The sequence below is a fragment of the Martes martes genome, assembly GCF_963455335.1.
Source record: "Martes martes genome assembly, chromosome: X".
Lineage (NCBI taxonomy): Eukaryota > Metazoa > Chordata > Mammalia > Carnivora > Mustelidae > Martes > Martes martes.
In genome coordinates this window covers 42,629,468-42,651,709 of record NC_137897.1, presented here as the reverse complement: position 1 = coordinate 42,651,709, position 22,242 = coordinate 42,629,468, and the positions used below count along the sequence as shown (strand labels likewise).

General features: G+C 38.6%; 1 protein-coding gene across 1 annotated transcript; it reads right to left on the bottom strand.

Moving 5' to 3' along the window:
• Nucleotides 1-1,312: 1,312 nt before the first annotated feature.
• LOC308337104 (diphosphoinositol polyphosphate phosphohydrolase 3-beta) lies at nucleotides 1,313-21,187 on the bottom strand. The gene is made up of 3 exons (XM_080795132.1): nucleotides 20,560-21,187; nucleotides 4,384-4,434; nucleotides 1,313-1,459 (listed from the first exon to the last, which is right to left on the bottom strand). Coding segments are annotated over exons 1-2 (495 nt in total). The 5' UTR covers nucleotides 21,054-21,187; the 3' UTR covers nucleotides 1,313-1,459; nucleotides 4,384-4,433.
• Between the last annotated feature and the right edge of the window lie 1,055 nt (nucleotides 21,188-22,242).

Below are 22,242 nucleotides of genomic sequence, written 5' to 3'. Positions count from 1 at the left end.
AAGAATATATCCATTCCCCCCCCTAATAATGTATAGTTGGTTAAAACGTAGAAACTTACCTATGTAATTCACCACATTAACAGATTAAAGGAGAAAAAAATCCTATGATCATCTCAATAAATACACTACAAGTGTTTGATGAAAGTCAGCATATATCCAAGATAAATATTTTTAGCAAGCTAGGATTAGAATAAAACTTCCTTTACTACAAATAAACATGGTGAACTTTGTAAATTTCCATTTTTTATCAGGAATAAGACAACAATGTCCAATATTACCAGTTCTATTCAACATTGTATGGGGTGGGTCTGTCCAATGTTATAAAATGAGAAAAGGAAAAGTTATGTTTAAAACAGAGAAGCAAACTGTTAATATTCAAAGACTGTATGATTGTATATGTTGAAAACCAAAAAGAAGCTAGACATGGACTTTCAAAATTAAAAAGCATATTTAGCAAAGTTGCTGGAGAGAACATCAATTTACAAATACATCTGTATATACCAGATAAATCACAATAATGAACAAAATGAACAAAGAAAAAAGGAGACAAATAAAAAACAGACTCTTAAATACAAAGAACAGACTGGTGGTTGCCAGAGGAGAGGTGGGTGGGGGATGGGTAAAATAGGTAAAGGGGGTTAACAGTGTATTTATCTTTTTTTTTTTAATTATATATATATATTTTTTTATTTATTTTCAGCGTAACAGTATTCATTGTTTTTTCACCACACCCAGTGATCCATGCAATCTGTGCCCTCCCTAATACCCACCACCTGGTTCCCCCAACCTCCCACCCCCCACCCCTTCAAAACCCTCAGGTTGTTTTTCAGAGTCCATAGTCTCTCATGGTTCACCTCCCCTTCCAATTTCCCTCAACTCCCTTCTCCTCTCCATCTACCTTTGTCCTCTATATTATTTGTTATGCTCCACAAATAAGTGAAACCATATGATACTTGACTCTCTCTGTTTGACTTATTTCACTCAGCATAATCTCTTCCAGTCCTGTCCATGTTGCTACAAAAGTTGGGTATTCGTCCTTTCTGATGGAGGCATAATACTCCATAGTGTATATGGACCACATCTTCAACAGTGTATTTATCTTGATGACCATCAGGTGATGTGTGGAATTGTTGAATTATTATATTGTATACCTGAAACTAATATAACACTGAATATTATACTTGAATAAAAAAAGACATATGAAAATTACAAAGTAGATGTTCAATAAATGTTCTCTCTCAGGGAAATAATAAATGAAGTGATATGATTTTCAATAGCATCAATGCTTAGAAATAAGTTTAACAAAATATTTGCATGATTCTTTGAAGAAAGTTGTAAAACTTTATTGAGAAAGTTTTAACAGTGAAATATCCAACATAAGAACAGTTTGCATGGTTTCAGCTTCTTTTAAGCTTCTTTTCAGCTTCAGTCTTCTTTTAAACCTGTGATTGCCCTTCACCTGAAAGGTAAACAAAACAGTTGGAAACATTACTTAGCAGAATTTTATTTATAGTACATTAAAGGTATACAACAAACACTATAGTTTTGGTTTTATAAGATAGATTTCTAAGCATATATTTAATCAATATTTTTAATCAATATTTTTAAACATTACTCTTTCTCTGGGTACAAGGAAACAAAAAGGCTGTTCAAGTTCAGAATATAATAAACGAACAGAACTCAGGTCATGATGTCAGGGTCATGAGATCAAGACCATGTAGGGCTCAGCATGGAGTCTATTGGATATTCTCTTTCTCGCCCTCTTCCCCTCTCCCACTTGTGTGTTTGTGCTAAGTAAATAAAAATATTTAAAAATAAAATAAAAGCTTCCACTTGAAATAACATTCTGGATATAAGATAGCTAAGACAATGTCATATTTTTGCTGCTTCAGTGAATAGAAAGGCCAGTACTACATTTGTTTTGGCTCTATTGTGCTGAAGTGCAAAAATGTTTTTTTGAGCTAGTTTAGCTCTTATGTGATTGGTAACTATTTGTCCCCATTTCCACCTATAATCCTACTATGATTATGAATAATGCCTTTTTTTCACATTTGACCATTTGTATCATAAATTACATGGTCATACTGATTTTAAGTCATCACCATTGTTTCTGACATCAAAATGTGTAGCACATATATACCATGCCTTCATAGCATGATACAAAAATGGAGGGAATGAATTGAGGAGGGGAAAAAGGAAATGAATGAAGAAAGGGAGAGGAAGATACCTAGAAAAGTCAAACATTTGTTTCTAAAAGTAAGTACTTTTTAAAAAACTTTTATTGAGGAATAATTGTCAAATATACTTGTATATACTTCAAGTGTACATGATGATTTTCTCCTACTTGTACACTGTGGAGTGATTACCAAATAAACATAAGTAATTAACATATCCATCACTGCATATAGTTAACTTGTTGTGTGTGAGAATGTTTAAGAATGTTTACTCTCTCCACCTTTCAAGTATATAATCAATATCATATTATTCACTAAAAGTAAGTGCTTCTGAGGGACAACTCTGACAAACTTCAGAAGTTTTCTCATAGTATCTGCAATGTTCAGATATTCACATACTACAGGGATATATAAGTTTTCCTAATATATCAATCATTTCATCCATACTTTAAAAATATTAAGAGTTCAAGAACATAGTCACTTTCAATTATATAAAATACCCTTTATTAGTGTCTTGTTCATATTCCTTGTTATGTACACTTCATTTTTTAAATTTTCTTCAAGATAATGTACACTAGTGGATACTCTTAATAAATAATTTTTAGAAGAGCAATGTTCCTGATTTATTAGTTGTATTACTTTCCCTTTTACTAATATTTCATACCTTTTATTAAGTACCTTTTTCCTTTTTGTTAGGTTTATTCCATTGCTTCTTTTTTTCTTGCCTTTTATATTGGATACTGATGTAATGTATTATCTAAGTAATAACATGCATTTTAAAGGCTATGATCTTCCTATGAGTACATTTTAGCCATGTTTAGTAGGCTCCTGGAAATAGTCTGAAAACTATTTTTTATATAAATAGTCTAATGGAATGGTGCAGCAATGTAGACTAAAAAAGTTTAGGCCAATGAAAGGTAATTTCCTCTCTAAATACCAAGTGTTTTGTTTAAATTCAGAAGCTCTTATAATGGTCAATGATTAGAAAAACAAATGTATAAAATATAAGTTGATTACTTAGGAATTATTAAAGACTTTAAACTTCAAATCTTATCAATATATGTCTCAAGGCAGAAATTTATGTCATTTTTCCTATGATTATAGGTGATGTTATCATAGTGTTCACATTTTTATTAGGGACAGTAGCTCACGAAGACTGATGGGACAGTGAGTGTGCTTAGCACGGAGATCTTAAACCTATCTTGAGCTTCAGTGATTACATGGATTTTCTCTACTTGATCTGCCACAGATACTAGAAACTTGACTCCCTCTTGCCATTTTCTTAGTCATTTGAGGCTTCATTGGGAAAAAGGACTTAAAATGCAATTTTTTTTTTTAACAGCCAAAAGAAATCAGAATTTGATGGAATCTACTTATACCTATTTGGGTTTCCATATAGAAAAACAAACATCAAGCAGTATTTACTCATTATCTTAGTAGCAATGAAGTCTCAATTCAAATGTTAAAATTTGATGCCAGATGATATTTTACAATTGAGTCATGCAAAACGCCTATCTTTGTATTCTATACATGCTGTCCAACAGAACCAGAGAATGTAAAAATCAGCATTAAAAGTTACTTTAATATATCTGATTTGACTTCACTAATTATACAGGAGTAAAAGTGAGTTTAGAAGTTAAGGGATTCTCCTGGAATCCTACAAATTATGTTAGAGCTGGTAGTAGAACCTAGTTCAGTGCCTCAGTATATTTTATATAAGCTGATATTTATTATAAATGCATTATATATTTGTAAAAGTAGAAATTATGAAAGAATTTGAAAATTATCAGTTCTTGGTTAAAGTACTTACACTCAAAAGTAAGAAAATGTTTTTATATTTCATAGTTCAATATGGCTTTGACCAAATTTGTTTCTAGATCTGATGGTCTATAAGTAAGGCAGTCAGGCACTTAGGGTCCAAATTACCTGCCAAATAATCTTTATTATATGAAGAATAATAAATTTGAATATCTCTTGTCACTTTCTTTTTTAGTCATTTGAGGCTTCTTTGGGGAAAGGATTTAAAATGCAACTGTTTTTATTAAAGTAACAATAATGTTATGTCTATATTATTGGTGATAAAATATTCTGAAAACTAAAACCACATACTTTTGCATTCTTAATGGGTAACATACCTGCTTCTTACATTTTAATGGGCTCTACATTTGGTAAATTTGCCCCTTGTCATTCAGACTATCTTTACCCTTACCCCAAGTCTTTGGCTCAGCCAGCTCCCAGAGATCAACTTCCACATCAGGCTCTTAAAAAAAAAGTTAACAGTTTAAGCAATGAACATGAAATATAAATAAGGAAAAAATATTTATTCCTTCAGTTATATGAAATGAAATCCTGTAGGTTACTATGATGATAACTATGATGGAAGGATAGACTTACATCTTTGTTTTCCCATATTATGAAAAACTATTTTAAATGACAATCTAAAGATAAACCAAACACACAAAAAGATAAACACACTACATTTACATTTCCATTATATCACAAGGATATTATATATCATATATATACACACATATATATATGTGTATGTGTATATATGTATATATGTATATATATACATATATATGTATATATATGTATATATATGTATATGTATATATGTATATATATCTATATATACATATATACACATACATATTATTATATCACCACCAAGAGTAGAGAGCATTAGCTATCTACAAAATCTGAAATCTACACTATGGACAGGATTTTAACTACAATAAAAAAGTAATTTTCTGAAGGATTAACTAAGTGCATATTTGGACTTATGACAAATCTTGTAGTAGTGACACACAACCCCTTTTGGGGTAACCTGAAACTTAGTTTATTAAAATTAACTAGCTATATTAAGGTACAAAGGTCCTATAAGTAATTTTTCATAAACAAGTCCTATTTAGAACAAAGTATCAAAAATACCATCTAAGTATCAGCAAAATTTCTGTCCTAAAATGAGAATAAAGGAAGTAGGTTGGAAGGAAATTAATGGGCTTTGCTGTCAGTCATATAGTGGAAACCTTTTAACAATGAATTGCTAAAATAATCCATGCCCTGAATTATGTAAATAATTGAGTATAAATGGTAAAAATACTATATTTAGAAGAAAGTTTTTGGTTGTATGGTAATTTTAAGGTACTTTTGATTTTCCTAATCATAGAAGTATTTAAACATCTTTTAAAAGCCAATTTAAAAATCATACTAATATATTTAATTATATGCCAGTATTCTAAATTACCCAGCTATTACCAAGTTTACCAGATCAAACTAACAATAAAAGGAAATAGTGGCTATCATTTATTGAGTTCTTTTCTGGAGTCTCTCTCCTGCTCCACTGAACTGCATTTATTCCTGGACCAGGAATGAGCTACTTTACAGTAAAGACATATTTGAATATTAAGCATATTATACAAAGCCATTCACTTTTGTTTGTTTTTATTTATTTTTTTCTTAAAGTTTGTATTTAAATTCCAGTTAATTAACAAATGGTGTAATATTAGTTTCCGATGTAGAATGATTCATCACTTAACATACAACATTCAGTGCTCATCACAAAAAAATACCCTCCTTAAGATCAATTACCTGTTTAACCCATCCCACCCACCACCCTCTCACCCCAGCCCAGCTCCCCTCTAGTAACCCACAGTTTTTTCTCTATAGTTAAGAGTCTGTTTCTTGGCTTGCCTCTCTTTTTTCTGTGTTCATCTGTTTTGTTTCTTAAATCTCGCATGAGTGAAATCGTATTATTTGTCTTTCTCTGATTTAATTTGCTTAGCATAATACATTCTAGCTCCATCCACATCATTGCAAATGGCAAGATTTCATACACTTCTCATACAACAACATTATGTGGTAAGAAGAATATAAATCTTGGAGTGAAATATGAATTATGCCTCCATGAGTGAAGTGCTCTTTGACAAACTATGATCCTTGAGCCTGTTTTCTCATAAAATGAGACTACCATCCTTATGCAAACAGGCTCTTATTCCAGGTGTTATATGTTGACTTGGCATGTGCTGTTAAAAGTTGCTTACACTTTTTTTTAAATCATTTATGCTTTTGATGCAATGACTAAAAAGGTCACGTAACAACGTTCTGAGGAAAACAAACTACTGAAATGATGTGCAATTTTTGTAGTTATAATTGAATACAGTTTCCTCTGTTTTGGCAAGGTCTATATTTTCAAGCAAAAAAAAAAAATCTTGTACAAAAAGCACAAATTCATTATAGTGAAGACCACACAAAGCTGCGAATATTGTCTCCTCATATTTTCAGCCTACTTTCAGGAAAGGTTTGAGATAATCTGTTTTCCTTCCTCCTGTTACTATATGTCATAATGCATGATGCCCACATATGCCCCCAGCCCCCTTAAGCATTCTTCTTCCCTTTCCCTTCACCTTGAGCCACAGGTCCTCCTTTAGCTTCCTTCCCTTGATCAGGTATAATATCCTGACTCACAGGTGGTGCCTCCTTCTGTTTCCGTTGCTCATCACTGAGCTGCTGGGCCTAGGGGTGTGTGTGCATGAACACACGTGGGCAAATAAAAAGTTTTGTTGTTCATACATGCCAACAATATGAATCATAAAATACATAGATATATCTAGTCATAAATAAGTATAAAGGCATTTTTAAAACCAGATTCTATAAACTTATTTTTAATGAAGTTACTCTTCCCATAGACTACTCAAGAAGAAATACCAACAAGGGCTCTGGAGGCTACTTTAAATTATACTGGGATAGATGTGTGCAGTTTGTTGTTAAAAAACATGGGAAAGAAATCCCAGGGTATATTTCCACAGGCAACACCCCAATGGAATTCTCCTGGATCAGTGTTTCCCTCCCATTATCACCAGAGAAAACTTATCATTGTATCCATAGTAGTTTAGCAAAATTTTCAAAAAAATAAATTTCTGGTAATAGAAAACATCAAATATTAAAGTACTCACAACCACAGTTTCAATTCCCTGGGAACACTTTTGATCATTTCTTCTTTGTTTAGATTTGGATATTGGTTTTACATTCCCACTCATATTTCACCCTGAAAGTAGAATATTGGTATTTGGAAAATGTATCTAAGAGAATAGCTATACCCCTACCGTGGCTAAATATTTTCTTTTAATTTTTTTTAACTTTGAAGATATTTTTATTTTAAAAAAAGATTTTATTTATATATCAGAGAGAGAGCGCGCGCGCGAGCGCGCACACAAGCGCACTCGCCAAGCACAAGCCCTGGGAGCAACAGAGGGAGAGGGAGAAGCAGAATCCCCACCCAGCAGGGAGTCCTGTGTGGGGCTCCATCCCGAGACCCTGGGTTCATGACCTAAGCCGAAGGCAGACATTTAACTGACTGAGCCACCCAGGCGCCCCCAAAATACTTTCAAAGCCCCAGGATATATGGCTGTTTTCACACAAGGGCAGAGATGTTTAGTTTCAATACCGATTAAAGGGTCCTCTCCTCCCCTGCACTTCTCACGGTACACCACAAGTCTCAGAATGCAGTTACAAACCCACAGCATTCCCCGTTTCTAGACCCTTTTTTTCTGCCCACCTGGCTGGCTCCCTGCCCAGAGCCCCAGTGAGGAATCCAGCTTCCGCGCTCTGCCGGCAGTTCCAGGTACTTTTGGGACCCAAACACCTCAAATAATAACCCCAAGGCGCACCCCCATCTTTATCTGACCCGTTCTGTGTCTCACGTTCCTTCCTTGCCCGCCCTCCCACCCCCACGCCGACTAACAACCGCCATGACGGTCACAACGCCTGTGAGAAGAATGACGACCAACAGAACCTACTTTCCTGGAGGCTACCGATTGTGCCACCTGGACTTGCCCGAAGCCCAAAAGCACCCTCTTTACAGTAAATCACACTTAAGATTCCTGGAAAAACTGATTTGTGGACCTACCAGGAGCGACTTCGACAGAAAGAATCAAGACGTTAGGAACACGACTGCCTCCGCCTCAGCTCTGCTCGCAGAACACAGACTGCAAGGCGCATGTGCAGCAACTGACATGCACAGCAACGGGCATGCGCACTGATTGAGGCACGTGAAATGTGGGTTGAGGTTTGCTAGAGGTTGCCACTGAGACTCAGAACCACGCGGCCTCCCGAGAACAAGAAACAGGGCTTTTTCTTCCCGTCTAGTCTTTCCTGTGCATCTAGAAACTTTGGAGACAGATAACCCCAGGTTACCCTTTGTGAAGAATGTTTCTCAGAACAACGTGACAGAAATGGATGTTTTTATTATTTTTATACATGCTTTGATTAATCATTTCTTTCTGTGTTTCTGGGACCTCTGTCATGCTCAGTCCACTGTCACATGGTGTACAGGGGTGGTGACTATGCTCCTCATATACTGTACTTAAAAATATCAGCCAATTTGCTAAGTGAAGGTGACTTTATTGCATAATAGTGTAAGGGAGAGCACTACCTGGACTGAGCCTTAGTAGAGTCTTGCAGGTGGCAGGGCAGGAGAGATATTTATTCAGATTTCGAAGTTGATGTAAAGCAGGTCTACAAACGTCAGGATAAAGTGTAGTTAATGTATATTAATCATAATAGAATGGTTTGGATTTAGAGAACGTGGTGAGGCAAGAATTTTAAGACAATGGTTCAGAGAGTCATGAGGTTGAAAAATGTCACTTGGCACTTTTTATTGAAGAATTGATGGGTCTTGTAAAATTCCTGGAATGGGGCGCCTGGGTGGCTCAGTGGGTTGAGCCGCTGCCTTCAGCTCGGGTCATGATCTCAGGGTCCTGGGATCGAGTCCCACATCGGGCTCTCTGCTCAGCAGGGAGTCTGCTTCCTCCTCTCTCTCTGCCTGCATCTCTGCCTACTTGTGATCTCTGTCAAATAAATAAATAAAATCTTAAAAAAAAATTCCTGGAATGAATAAGAGTTATTTCCCATTTTTATCTTCTTGGGCAAGAGATTCCTGGATTAGTGAAGTTATGTTGAGGAACCCAGTGGAGTATGAACTCTTATTAACATAAATAAGGAGCTGTGTGCAGATTTCCTTTCTTATTACTTTTATATAACTTACCAGTTTTCTGTGAGAAGTAGTATATGGAAGGAAAGGTCAGGAAGGGGGCCCTAATCAGAAAGTAGCATTTTGAAAATAAATTAGGATGTTTTGGTGAACTCTTATGTATTCTATCCAGTTAGGCTTCTTTTATTTTATTTTAATTTTTAATTTTTTTAAAGATTTTATTTATTTATTTGACACACACAGAGAAAGAGAGAGAGTACAAGCAAGGGGAACAGCAGTGGGAGAGGGAGGAGCAGGCTACCTGCCAAGTAGGGAGCCAAATGCTGGGCTTGATCCCAGGACTCTGGGATCATGAGGTGAGTGGAAGTCAGACATTTAACTGACTGAGCCACTCAGGTGCCCCAATGCTTCGTTTAAAGAAATACCATGAGTGGGGGTAAAGTAAGTCTCTGTCTTTCTCCCCATAAAAAGCAGATTGAGGGACGCCTGGGTGGCTCAGTTGGTTAAGCAGCTGCCTTCGGCTCAGGTCATGATCCCAGCGTCCTGGGATCGAGTCCCACATCGGGCTCCTTGCTCAGCAGGGAGCCTGCTTCTCCCTCTGCCTCTGCCTGCCATTCTGCCTGCCATTCTGTCTGCCTGTGCGCGCCCTCTCTCTCTCTCTCTCTCTCTGACAAATAAATAAATAAATAAATCTTTAAAAAAAAAAAAAAAAAAAAGCAGATTGAGTAGGAATTGTGTTTCTTCAAAAAAAATTTTAGGACTGAGACTAATCATAATCCTTGATCTTTCATTTAGTTTATCTTTTATCTTTTTTGATAATCTCAGCAAGGACACCATCATTACCAAATATAACTTGCTTTTTTTTCTGTTAATACCTGTTGTTAATGAGGGCAATCAAGTGCTCAAAGAATGGGAGGTTGTGATTTCTGGACTCAGACTTTCTGTGAGCACATAACCAGCAAATGGTCAAATTCATGCCATCAAATGGCTAGACAGCAATGGTTCATGAGGATCTGGGCTTTGATTATTCCTGAATTGTTCAATCCATTTCAAAGGGCATAGGTTTGCCAATCTTCAGCTTTCTCTCACCATTCCTGTGGGAGATAACTGCTGCCTAACTTGTTATAAGGCAGTGACTGGACTTGGATGAAAGCTAGTTTGTGAAGCAGCTCTGGTGATGCACAGGAAACAGCAGAAAATATGAAAGACATTGTAAAGACAAGAATTGCCTGATGCCTGACTCTAGGAACTCTCTCTGGGCTGCAAAGCAAGGAGTTAGGATTTGGGACTGCCAGCAGCTGCTCTACCTGTGGGAGTGCTGCAATTTCCCACATGACAAGAGTGTCCTTTCTTTCAAGCAGGAGAATCTAGGGAAAAAATGAAGTTTTTTTAAATTAATTTATTTTTATTTTTTATAAACATATAATGTATTTTTAGCCCCAGGGGTACAGGAAAAATTAAGTTTTAACAGGCCCAAGGGTGAGATTGGGGGGTGGAGCAAATTCTACAGATTCAGGGAAGCTGTCATTTTCTAGAGTAACATAAAGAGCTGGAATCTAAGCTCAGACTGCTTGGTGGTTGAGGTCAAATTATATATTACTTATCACGTGAAATGCAACTCTCACACTTGCTTCATAAGATACACAGAGGATAGGCGCAGTAGGATATGGAGTCCTTTTGATACAGCCAAGCAATGCGTACAGTCTTCACAAGACACCAAGAGAACAAGGGGCTATAGGCACCTGCTGACACTTAAGAAGAAGAAACAGGCGGGGCACCTGGGTGGCTCAGTGGGTTAAGGCCTCTGCTTTAGGCTCAGGTCATGATCCCAAGGTCCTGGAATCGAGCCCCGCATCAAGCCCCGCATCGAGCCCCGCATCGGGCTCTCTGCTCAGCGGGAAGCCTGCGTCCTCCTCTCTCTTTCTGCCTGCTTCTCTGCCTACTTGTGATCTCCCTCTGTCAAATAAATAAATAAAATCTTTAAAAAAAAGAGGAAGAAACAGGTAACATGAATACCTTTTATGTATTAAGGGAATCTTCTAAAAAACAAAGAAATAAAACAACAAATCAAAAGGCTTTTCTTCAAGTAAAACCCAAGGCTCTTATGGCTTCACTGGTGTGCTGGTTCATTTTATGTGTCAGCTTGATTAGGCTAAGGGATGCCCAGGTAGCTTGTAAAGTATTATTTTTTGGTGTGTCTTTGACAATGTTCCCAGAGGAGATTAACATTTAAATCGGTAGACTGAGTAAAGAAGACTGCCCTCTTCAATGTTAATGGGCATCATTTAATTTGTTGTGGTCCTAAATAGAACAAAAAGGTAAAGTAAGAATTTGCTCTCTGCTTCAGCTGAGACATCCATCTTTTGCCCTCAGAAATCAGTGTTCCTGGTTCTTAGGCTTTTGGACTCAGACAGTGACTTAAGCCATTGGTCAGTCCCATGATTCTCAAGCCTTCAGACTCGTACTGAATCACAGCACTGACTTTCCTTTTCCTCCAGCCTGCAGACAGAAAATTGTGAGATTTCTCAGCCTCACAATCACAAGAGCCAATCCTATAATACTTTCATATTTACCTATATCTATCTATATCTATATCTTATTGGTTCTGTTTCTCTGGAGAACACCAACTAATGCACATTTTGGTACTGAGAGTGGTTTTAGAGGAACTGAATGTTAAAGATGAGTTTTCTGAATGGATTCTTGAGTTTCTGGAATTGACTGTTTAGTATTACTAGATTTAAAGAAGTTAATGACTCTATTTTCAGCAGTAAAGAGAGATAGTCCATGAACTGTTTATAGAGATATGCAAAATATCTGCAGTGGATACTCCTAAGAAAGAAGGAGCTAAGTGACTCTGTATATGATATTTAGAATATTTTTTGAAAGCTAAGAAATATAAGGACATCGGTTGGTTTCTCCAAATGTCCCTGGACAAAATAGTAAAAGAAAAAGATGAGCTGAAGGATTTGAATTCTGAATAATAAATGTCTTAAGTTTTTCTATTTGTGCCCTGAAGGAGAACCTTATCTCCTGTAGAAACAGGGTTGAAATTGCTGAAAATCAAATGCTGAATCTTATCCTTTAATTGGCTGAATTACACTGGAAGACCTAGCCTTGCAGGGTGTCTACTGTTGAAGTGAGGGCAATTGATTGGGAAAGAAGGTGATCCTGTAAATTGGAATAGGAACGTGTAGGAAGGCCTTGATAAAGCTGTTATATTGAGCCCCTAAATTCTGACAAGTCTTATTTGCCAGTAGATGATTTCTCCCCATGGCCAGCGGACTTGGTCTCCCCATTCCCATTGGTACCCTCCCCACCCACAGTAGTATAGCTTTTTCACCTGTGTCTGAGGGTATTAAACTTGCATTGCCTAAGCAAATGGTAAGAGCCTCCCATGAGGCAGTTTTCATGCATAACAATGCTGATTGTCCTCAGGACCCACTTGCCATCACTCTTCTTTACTTTTAGACCTGTAACTAAACTCACATCCCAGTAGGCCCCTAAAGGTGAGGTACTATGTAACCCATGAGGAGGTGAGCTGCATGGCAAAAGAACTACTTGAGTTTATGATTTATACAGACAGAAATCTGGAGAACATGTGTGGGAATGATACTAAGAATATCCATGGAATATGGAATAATGGTGAAATGAACATAAAGTTGGCTCAGGCTAAATTTATTGATATGGGCCACTAAGCAAAGATTTCACATTCAGTATTACAGCTCAAGGAGTTAGAAAGGACTCTAGCAATTTGTTTGGTCTGTTGGCTGAAGCATGGAATTTAAGCGGCCCACAGTTAATAAAATAGAAATTCCTGCTCTGCTTGGGTATAATGTAAATTCCAGGTCGTTAACATACAGTGCAACTTAGTTTCAGGTGTAGAATTTAGTGACTTATCACCTATATACAATACCTGATGCTCATCACAATACCCATCACCCATTTAATCTATTCCACCTATTTAATTTCCTCCCCTCCAGTAATCATCAGTTTGTTCTCTACAGTTAAGTCTGTTTCTTGGTTTGCCTCTTGCCCCCTCCCCCCATGTTCATTTGTTTCTTAAATTCCACGAGTGAAATCATATGATATTTGTCTTTCTCTGACCTATGTCTCTTAGCAATATACTCTCTAGCTCCATCTGTGTCATCGCAAATGGTAAGATTTCATTCTTTTTTTTTTTTGTAATATCCTATTGTGTATATTTATACTACATCATCCTTACCTGTTCCTCAGTTGATGGACACTTGGGCTCTTTCCATAATTTGGCTATTGTAGTTATTGCTGGTATAAACATTGGGGTGCATGTATCTCTTTGAATTTGTATTTTTTTATTCTTTGGGTAAATACCTAGTATGCAATTGCTGGATCATAGTGTAGTTCTATTTTTAACTTTTTAAGGAAACTCCATACTGTTTTCCAGAGTGGCTGCACCAGTTTGCGGTCTCACCAGCAGTGTAAGAGAGTTCCTCCTTCTCTGCATCTTTGCCAAGACCTGTTGTTTCCTATGTTAATTTTAGCCATTCTGAGAGGTGTGAGGTGGTATCACATCATGGTTTTGATTAGTATCTCCCTGATCATGAGTGATATTGAGCATCTTTCCATGTGGCTGTTAGCCGTCTATATGCCTTCTTTGGAAAAATGTCTATTCATATACAGCCCCTTTTGTTTCTTTGTTAATTAGGGTATGTGGGACAAGGACCTGGGGAGCTGGCACCATTAGCTCATTCTTCTTTGCACTGTGTATATAAACTGTCTAAATCTAAAAGTAGCTCTTTGTATCTTTACTAGTTGAATCAGTCAGGTCTTGGCCTTGCCTTGTCTTGTATGTGTGAATTTGTTACCATCTAATCCTGATTGCTATCCTTCTTTTTTTAAAAAGATTTTTATTTGAGAGGGAGAGAGAGAGAGACAGAGTGAGAGACAGAATGAGAGTGCAAGCAGGGAGAGGGAGAAGCAGACTCCCCACTGAGCAAGGAGCCTGACATGGGGGTCAATCCCAGAACCCTGGGATCATGACCTGAGCTGAAGGCAAACGCCTAACTGACTGTGCCATCCACACCCCCCCATTGCTATCTTTTTTCTGTAAAAGAAAATGATATAATTGGCATACTTGTATTCATTCAACAGTTCTTAAACTGAATAAATAGAAAGGGCCTACCATATGTTTCCATCACTTGTATTTGGGAAAGTTCAGTGAATTATCAAATGCAGAGGTGGGGCCAGTTCAGCCTCTTAGGGAATATCCCATAGTATTAAGGTTAGTAGTAGTTGTTACTAGAAGATTCTGAAAAATGGAAGCATGATTGATAGAAAAATTTTTTTCTCAATAAAAAGAAATTTGAGTATATACCAGTCTTATGGTATATCAATTTTCACATTTTCCAGCAAATACTTGGTAAAATAACAGCAATATATTTTTGAAAAGTTGGAGGTATGACAATCATTTATAAACTAAACATGTTATTAGCACTTGTGGGGCACCATGTTTCAGACCCCATGCCAGACTCTGGGGACACAGAGACAATCTAGTCTCAGTCCCAGAGTCAGGGGACTACAGAGTTCAGAAGAGAGAAACATTCAGGCTAATAAATATAATAAATAAAAATATAATTTTGATAAGAACTATGAAATAACAACACAGTAGGATACTTGGGAACATGAGAATACTCTACCCCAAGAGATCAAAAGGGCTTCTCAGAAGCAGTGCTATTTATAAAGGTAGTGGCCATGATTATCCCCATTTTATAGAAGAGAAAGCTTAAGATTAGAGAGGTAAAGTAATTTAACAGAGGCTACAACCAGTTTTGATCCATGGCCTGTCGGGACTCCAAACCACTATTTGTTTTAATTTGCAACCACCACCTACAGTTCCATTCCCCTCTTTCTGCCTCAAAATTTTATTTTTTTTAAATATTTTATTTATTTGGCAGAGAGAAAGAGCACAAGCAGGGGGAAAGGCAGGCAGAGAGAGGAAGAAGCAGCCTCTGCATCAAGCAGGGAACCCGATAGGGGTCTCCATCCCAAGATCCTGGATCATTACCCGAGCTGAAGGCAGACACTTAACCAGCTGAGCCACCTAGGCGCCCCCTGCCTCAAAATTTTAAAAACCTGCTGAAATTAGAACAAACTCAAGTTAGGAAACGACTACCAAGAAAAGACTAATGAGAAATTTTGTGGAATATTTTTGTTCCTTCTAACAGGGGGACTTTGGAAGAGAAAGCTCTGCCCAGCTGGGGCTAATAAGGGGCACTCTTAGGTAAAGCTTTCAACCAGCCTTTTCCGAGAAACCATTATTTCTCTAGAACTACTTGCTCTTGTGATTGAAACACACTTAGAGAGCAGGTGTAGAATGGGCAGCATCAGCTTCAGTTTCCTGGAAGGGGCTTCCAATGTTGTTTTTTCTGCCTGCTCCTTTACGCACAAAAGCTGGGACAGACACTATGTCTCTTGATTTCTGCACAGCTTCACTAACTCTGCCTTAGAAGGTTTTAGCCTTTACAGAATTCTAAGCACAGTCCAAAACAGAAGGAATATCTATAGTCAGGAATGTTAACTACTTACTTTCCTGTTTCACCTACCTTCGAATGAAACTTTAAAGTTAATGAATATGCAACTAATAAGTCTATAGCCACTATTTTTCTAAAGAAACTATTCAAAAATGGCATTTTGCTGATTTTTATAAAATTCCAGAAATTTGTTCCCTGGAGACTCTACTTTTGCTCTTTCACATTGATATGAACTAGACTGTGTCAAATATCCTGTTCAACAGAACATGAGAATGCATTCTCATTTTCCAATCAATAAGAATGTAAGTCTTTCTGTTTCAATGAGCCAAATTAAAAGGAAAAAAATGCTAACACTGGCCTGTAGCAAGAGAAACACTAGCCACTCCAGAGTTTGTCAGCCCTCTCTTTTTGGGCATTTGATCTCCTGGGCTAGAAGAGGGAACATGGAGCCAACATATTCTAAACTAAAATTTTTCTTCCTCCTGTCTCTGTGCCTTATATATATTAGCTTTATTAAGAACTGTGATAAATATCTTTATTAACTTTTTCTTGTGGAAAATGTCAAACATACAAAAGCAGAGAGGAGTATAGATAACGAACCATCACCTAACCATAATCTAGCTTTAACAATGATCAGCTCAAGGCCAACCTTCTTTTATTATCTCTAATGCACTTAATATCCACTTACGAAGAAAATTCCAGATGTCATTTCAACCACAAATATTTAAGAATGGAGCTCTAAAAGGACTCTCTTGTTTTCAACATAACTATAATAACATTATTCCAATGAATATTAAATATCAAGTCGATTTTATAATTATTTGGATTCTCATATATGTATTTATTCTACAATTTAGTCAAATCAGGATCCCAAAAAGATCCATATATTAAAATTGGTTGATGTGTCTCTTAAGTCTCTTTTAATTTATAGGTTCATCCTCCATTTCTTTCTTTCATCCTGGCAATTCATTTACTGAAGAAACTGGATCATTTGTCTTACAGTTTCCTACAGTCTGGATTCTGCTGACATCAACTCTGTGGTGTAATGTTTTTCTATTCCCTTTTCTTTTTTTAAAAAAGATTTTACATATCTATCTGACAGAGAGAGAGACAGCAAGAGAGGTAACACAAGCAGGGGGAGAGGGAGAGGGAGAGGGAGAATCAGGCTCCCCGTTGAGCAGAGAGCCTGATTCGGGGCTCCATCCCAGGACCCAGGGACCATGACCTGAGCCAAAGGCAGAAGCTTAATTACTGAGCCACCCAGGTGGCCTATATTCCCTTTTCTATAGATTAGCAATATCTAGAGACATAGACTGATTTAGGCTCAAAATTGTGGCAAATATATTTAATGGGTGGTGTAGGATACTGCCATCAGGAGGCACATGTCTGGGATGATAGAGACATATGAGTAAGAACTTTTGCTAGTATCTCACAGTTGCCTTGAAACAGTCTGTGACACCTGATAAACACACATATATGGTAGACAGCAATTTAGGGGGTAAATGCTTCCTTACTCAGTATCATTACAAAATATTAATTATTTAGACAAGTCTTCAGTAATGTCTACCATATTTCAAGTGATGTTTTGTAGCTACATAAAAAGACTCAAGGAAACTAGGGCCTTGCATTCAAGGACCCACTTGAGTGGGAAATACAGACACAAAAATCATAAAAACATAAAAAAGGCCATACATGCCAAATCAGAAGTCTGTACATATACAGTGGTAGTGTAACAAACTGGAGAATAGTCATTGTAATAAACAGAGAAGGGTCCAAAACTATAGGATGAGCTTGTTCTTGGGAGTGTGACAGAGCTCACCTATGCTTCACAATTCCAATCATCATTGGGCTCACATACTTGATTCTTTCAAAGTAAACCCGAATAAATCTATGCCATTTACCTAAAAAAATCCTATTATTTTATTGGTTCATCAGTTCCTCTAGGCAATAAATATTGAGAGTCTACTAATAGTCACCAACCACTCTGTATTGGAACAGCCTTCAGTGAATTATCCAGTACAGTTCCACTCTGGGGTCACATGAAAATAAGAGATTGTTTCAGGTAAAATATGAAACTAAGAAATCAAGAATATAGTAGTAGTAGACATTTCTAATCTGTGGATCAACAACAAATGTCTCCTAATTCTAGCCATTCTTCTAGGCTCTGAAAATAGGGGCAGGATTCAGGTTGGGTCCTACTGCTCAAAAGAGTTCATCGTCTAACAGGCCAACAATCATTCATAAGAATGATTACAATACTAGAATGATGCTGAAAATAGTTGCTGTTTTTCTTGGTGCTTCTACCAAAGGGACACTGAAAAAGAAAACTCTAGCCACCTATTAGCACTTAGACTCTAACACAGATTTTTCACCTCCCTTCTCCTTAACAACTTTTGATAAAGGGATTGTCTTTCTTCTAACTGGACTCCATTTAAAGGGGAAGTGAGAGGGGCAGTTCCAGCTTCAGAGCCCTTTAAACCATCTGTCCCAGGAAGGCCCTTGAATGTTGCTGCAACTTTACAAACTCCTGTTTCTGCTCTTACACACACACACACACACACACAATTTATTTGATGTTTCTTAATATAAAAATGTTGAAATCTTTACAATTCTTTCAAATGAAACCATACAAAAGAATTCAAAATATAGCCACCCCCCATCCTGTTCAGAGTTAATTCTTTCAATAGTGATTTGATAAAACAAAACACAGGTTTCTTAGAAAATATAATACATTAGACATTCAGGGAAATTATGTATCAAGCGTATCAGTATCACCTTTATTCCAACGTGTCTTTTTAAAACATTTTAAAGATAAGAATAGGCACTTATCCAGTTGGGAAAAGAAAAAAAAAAAAAACAGCCTTTACAAAAACTTGCTGAAAACAATTTTTTACCTTATATTTGAAAGTCTTATTGATCAATGCCTTGTTTTTTGGGGGGAGGGGTATAAGCTGAAAGATTCATCTGTTCATTTTTTGTGCAATCATCACATGAATAATTCATGGGTGCTATATACTGACTTTGCAGGGAGAAAATTCCAACTGTGCATCAAACTCTTAGAGGATGTAAGTTATAGATATGGTTAGGTTAGCTCTGTGTTAACTGTTTTGGCCTGAATTTTTTGGACTTCTCTTTTAAAATGAAAGGCTTTTTTGGGGGGAAGTGGTTCTTTCTTAATTTTTTCTAGACTGAACTCCAAAAGCATATATAATAAAAACTGCCCATGTAAATTTAAAAGCTTAAGTGTGACAACTATAAAATGTTCTGTTGCAACTGAGAAATTTAAGCCTTGGAGTTTTACAAATTACATAAAGATATCTGGGCACCGAAGAAAATTCTAGCAAGTGACAGAACTCAATCCAAATGTTTCTGAATAAAATACAGAAAATACAGGCTAACAGTTCTTAAGAGTTAATTAACATCAACACTGTACTGTTCACATTTGTCAAATACATAGTTCAAAAGTCAAAACACAAGATTGTGCATTATTATCTCTAAAAATTCCATGTATAAATTAAACCTCCCAGGTATTTGTGGCAGCATTTTAGATGAGGGCAGTTTTATATATGAAATAGTTGTAAAGCAAAAAACCAGTCCCTTTGCTGTTGGTTTATATTTTGAAAAATCTCAGGTTACAGAGAGTATCTATTAGTCAATTTGGATTACTGTAACAGGAAAGGTTAACGTTTAGATTTTAGAAGGTTTAAAAAATAAGACATGTTTTTCTGTACAAAGAAACATCATTTTTGAAAAACATTAGATGATTCTGCATAATTTACAATATGAAATTATATAACTGGTTTTTAAAAGCTGATTTCCTACTCATTTCTTTGACAATATTTATTTTTGTTAACTAAAATAGGTACTTTATTCAGACACATTTCTGTATGGCAAAAAATCTTTTTAAAAAAATGGTTGTACCAATGTTAGAGAAAAAAAGGTAACAAGTCAATTCTACCAGGGGTTATGTTCTTTTAAAAACATTAACATGCAGAATAACAAAGTATTTAGATATTATCCACTTATGTTTATATTAGTTTGTAGACTATTTTCTAGATCTTAGATGTTATAGGTAAGATATTACCCACCTATACTCTCTTCACAAAACAGACTTTTCCTCAGCCCTCCTGAGAGAAGATAAGGAGTTCCAAGAGTAATCTAGACTTTCAAAATTTCTTAATAGAGTGCAAGAAAGTGACCACCACTGGTGAAAATTCTTTTGATAATCAAATCATGTACATATGACTAAAGAAAGGTCTGAAAGGGGCAAATCAGATCAGATTACGGAACACAAAATTATTACCCAGTGCGGAAAGACCACAAGAGGTAAAATATCTTAAATACGTTTTAAATATATATATATATATATCTGATCTTTAAACCAATTCCCATCAGAGAAGGGCATGCTAGCACGTTTAAGAAAAGAAAATTAAAGATGGCACAATCAAGATGTTCAGATTTCAAAGGGGTTCACTACAAAACAAAAACAAAAACCAAGAGTGGTACCAAAAAAGCACACGCGCGCACACACACACGTGTGTGCAATGTTATAAAACAAACTACAACGCGTATGCACACACACGTTAAAGGATGGGCAAGCAGTTAAGGCACTCTCAAAACAAAAAACCCACGTGGTTTAGGATTACCGAAATCTGTTACAGTGCTACCAAGCAGCGATTTTCAAAGCATCTGAAAAACGTGCAAATTGTCTGAAAGCAGTGCCTGGCAACCGAGACGGTTTGCAAGCGTGATTCGGAGGGCTGCCAAGGAAACAAAAGAAGCCCCCCGCCGCCCCGTGAGACCGCACAAGGAATGAGAGGTGCTCGGGGCACTATTTATTCTAAGGTAGGCGGAAAGCAGAAGTCTGTGCAGGAGCGGTACATACTAGGGATCGCTCTGTGGCAGGGACCGGGCCACGGAGTTTCCATTGGTCGGGGAACCGCCCAGCTTTAGTTTTTCCAGATATTCGGCATGCACGGGCTTGTGGCACTGGAGAACCTTGATGGCATCTTCGATTTTGAACCACTCTCGCTTCCTCCCAATGCTAACCGAATCTTCCCAATCCTCCAGAATCTCAGTGACAGTCAGTACGTACACGTACGTTCTGTGCTTGCGGTCTTGGTTCTGTTCGAAAATGCCCAGGAGCCGGCCTAACTTCCCCTTGACTCCCGCCTCTTCGTACACCTCTCGGACTGCCGCACCGCCCGGCTCCTCCTCGGGCTCCATGCCCCCGCCCGGCACGATCCAGCGGTCCGGGTACCGACTGCTACTCACTAACAGCACCTCGTCCTCGAGCTCGCTCCGGAAGCAAAGGCACGCCGCCCGCTTCTTGAACCCCTCCGGGTCGTAGGTGCGCGTCTGGTTCGGCTTGCACTTCATCCTCTCGGCCGCCAGCTCCCGCCGCTCGCTGCTGCTGCTGGGGTCTCGGCCGCCGCCGCCGCCGCCGCCGCCTGAGATGCCTGGGAGAGAAAGGGCCGAGAAGAGCGATGGGGAGAGAAGGCGCTCCAGGAGTGAGCCGGGGGAGCCCAGGAAGCCCCGGGGGAGATGAGGCGGGGCGGGCAAAGGACGTCAGTCTGTTCGTTCCTCGTGGGGGCCGGAGGGTCCCGAACGCAGCAGCCTGACTGGACGAGGCGCCGCCGCCCCCGCGTCCGCCCCCGCGCCTCCGCCCCGCCCCCGCGCCACCGCCAGCGGGTCCGCCACTCCGCACACCGCCCACCCGCGGCTCCCGCGCGCGCCTCCCTCCCTCCGCAGCCGCCGGGCAGGGGTTGAGCGAGGTGAGGCGCATTCGCGTGCGCGTCCGCGTCCCCATTCACGTGCGCGTTCATGTTGGAGGGCGAGGGGCGGGGGCGGGGGCGGGGGTCTTGTGGCTCCCGCCGCGCACGCGGCGCCTCGGGCCCACTGCGCAGGCGCCCCGCACCTCCCAGGCTGGGAATCTCTTTCCCCTGGGAGTTCAATTCCCGCCTTGTGACCTGGGCCAAGATCGCTTCCACGTGGGCTTTTGAGTTGAAGTCGGCTGTGGCGTGGCCAGACCTTTCTCCTCATCCTTCCCGGCAGGTTGCATGAAACGCATACACTTATTTTACAGGCCATAAGGCCAAGGGCATCATCATTGCCCATAAGGAAGGCTACCGCCTTACGGTTTAGGAGGGCCTGGTGTTGTCAAAATGACCCTCGCTATTCTTGGCAAAACAGTACCTACTCTTTGCTGAGTCATATCATACCCTTTGAGTTCTTCAACAGGTTTGTCCACCTAAAAGGTACAACTGCCGGTTACGGTTTATCCGCAAAATGGGTTTCTTTGGGTGTAGCAGAGGAATTGCAATTGGGGACAGGCAAAGTACGGCACCTCAGAGGCCCGTCTGGAGCTCGGACATGAGGACCCTTCTTCTCTAGGGAAAAGGAGGCAGCTGGGAGGGACTGCCGGGAAGGGAACGTCCATTGCCGAAAAGCCACAGTTGCAGGTGCTGACGTTTTCCTCATTGGCCCCGTTGTGGTATTTCCTATTGGCTGGGCTTGTTGCTGGGCGAGGAGAAATTCGTCCTTCCTCCTGCTGGAGTAGGAAAGGAAG

Coding starts and splice junctions, on each gene's coding strand:
- LOC308337104 (XM_080795132.1), bottom strand. CDS start 21,053: ATGAAGTGCAAGCCGAACCAGACGCGCACCTACGACCCGGAGGGGTTC.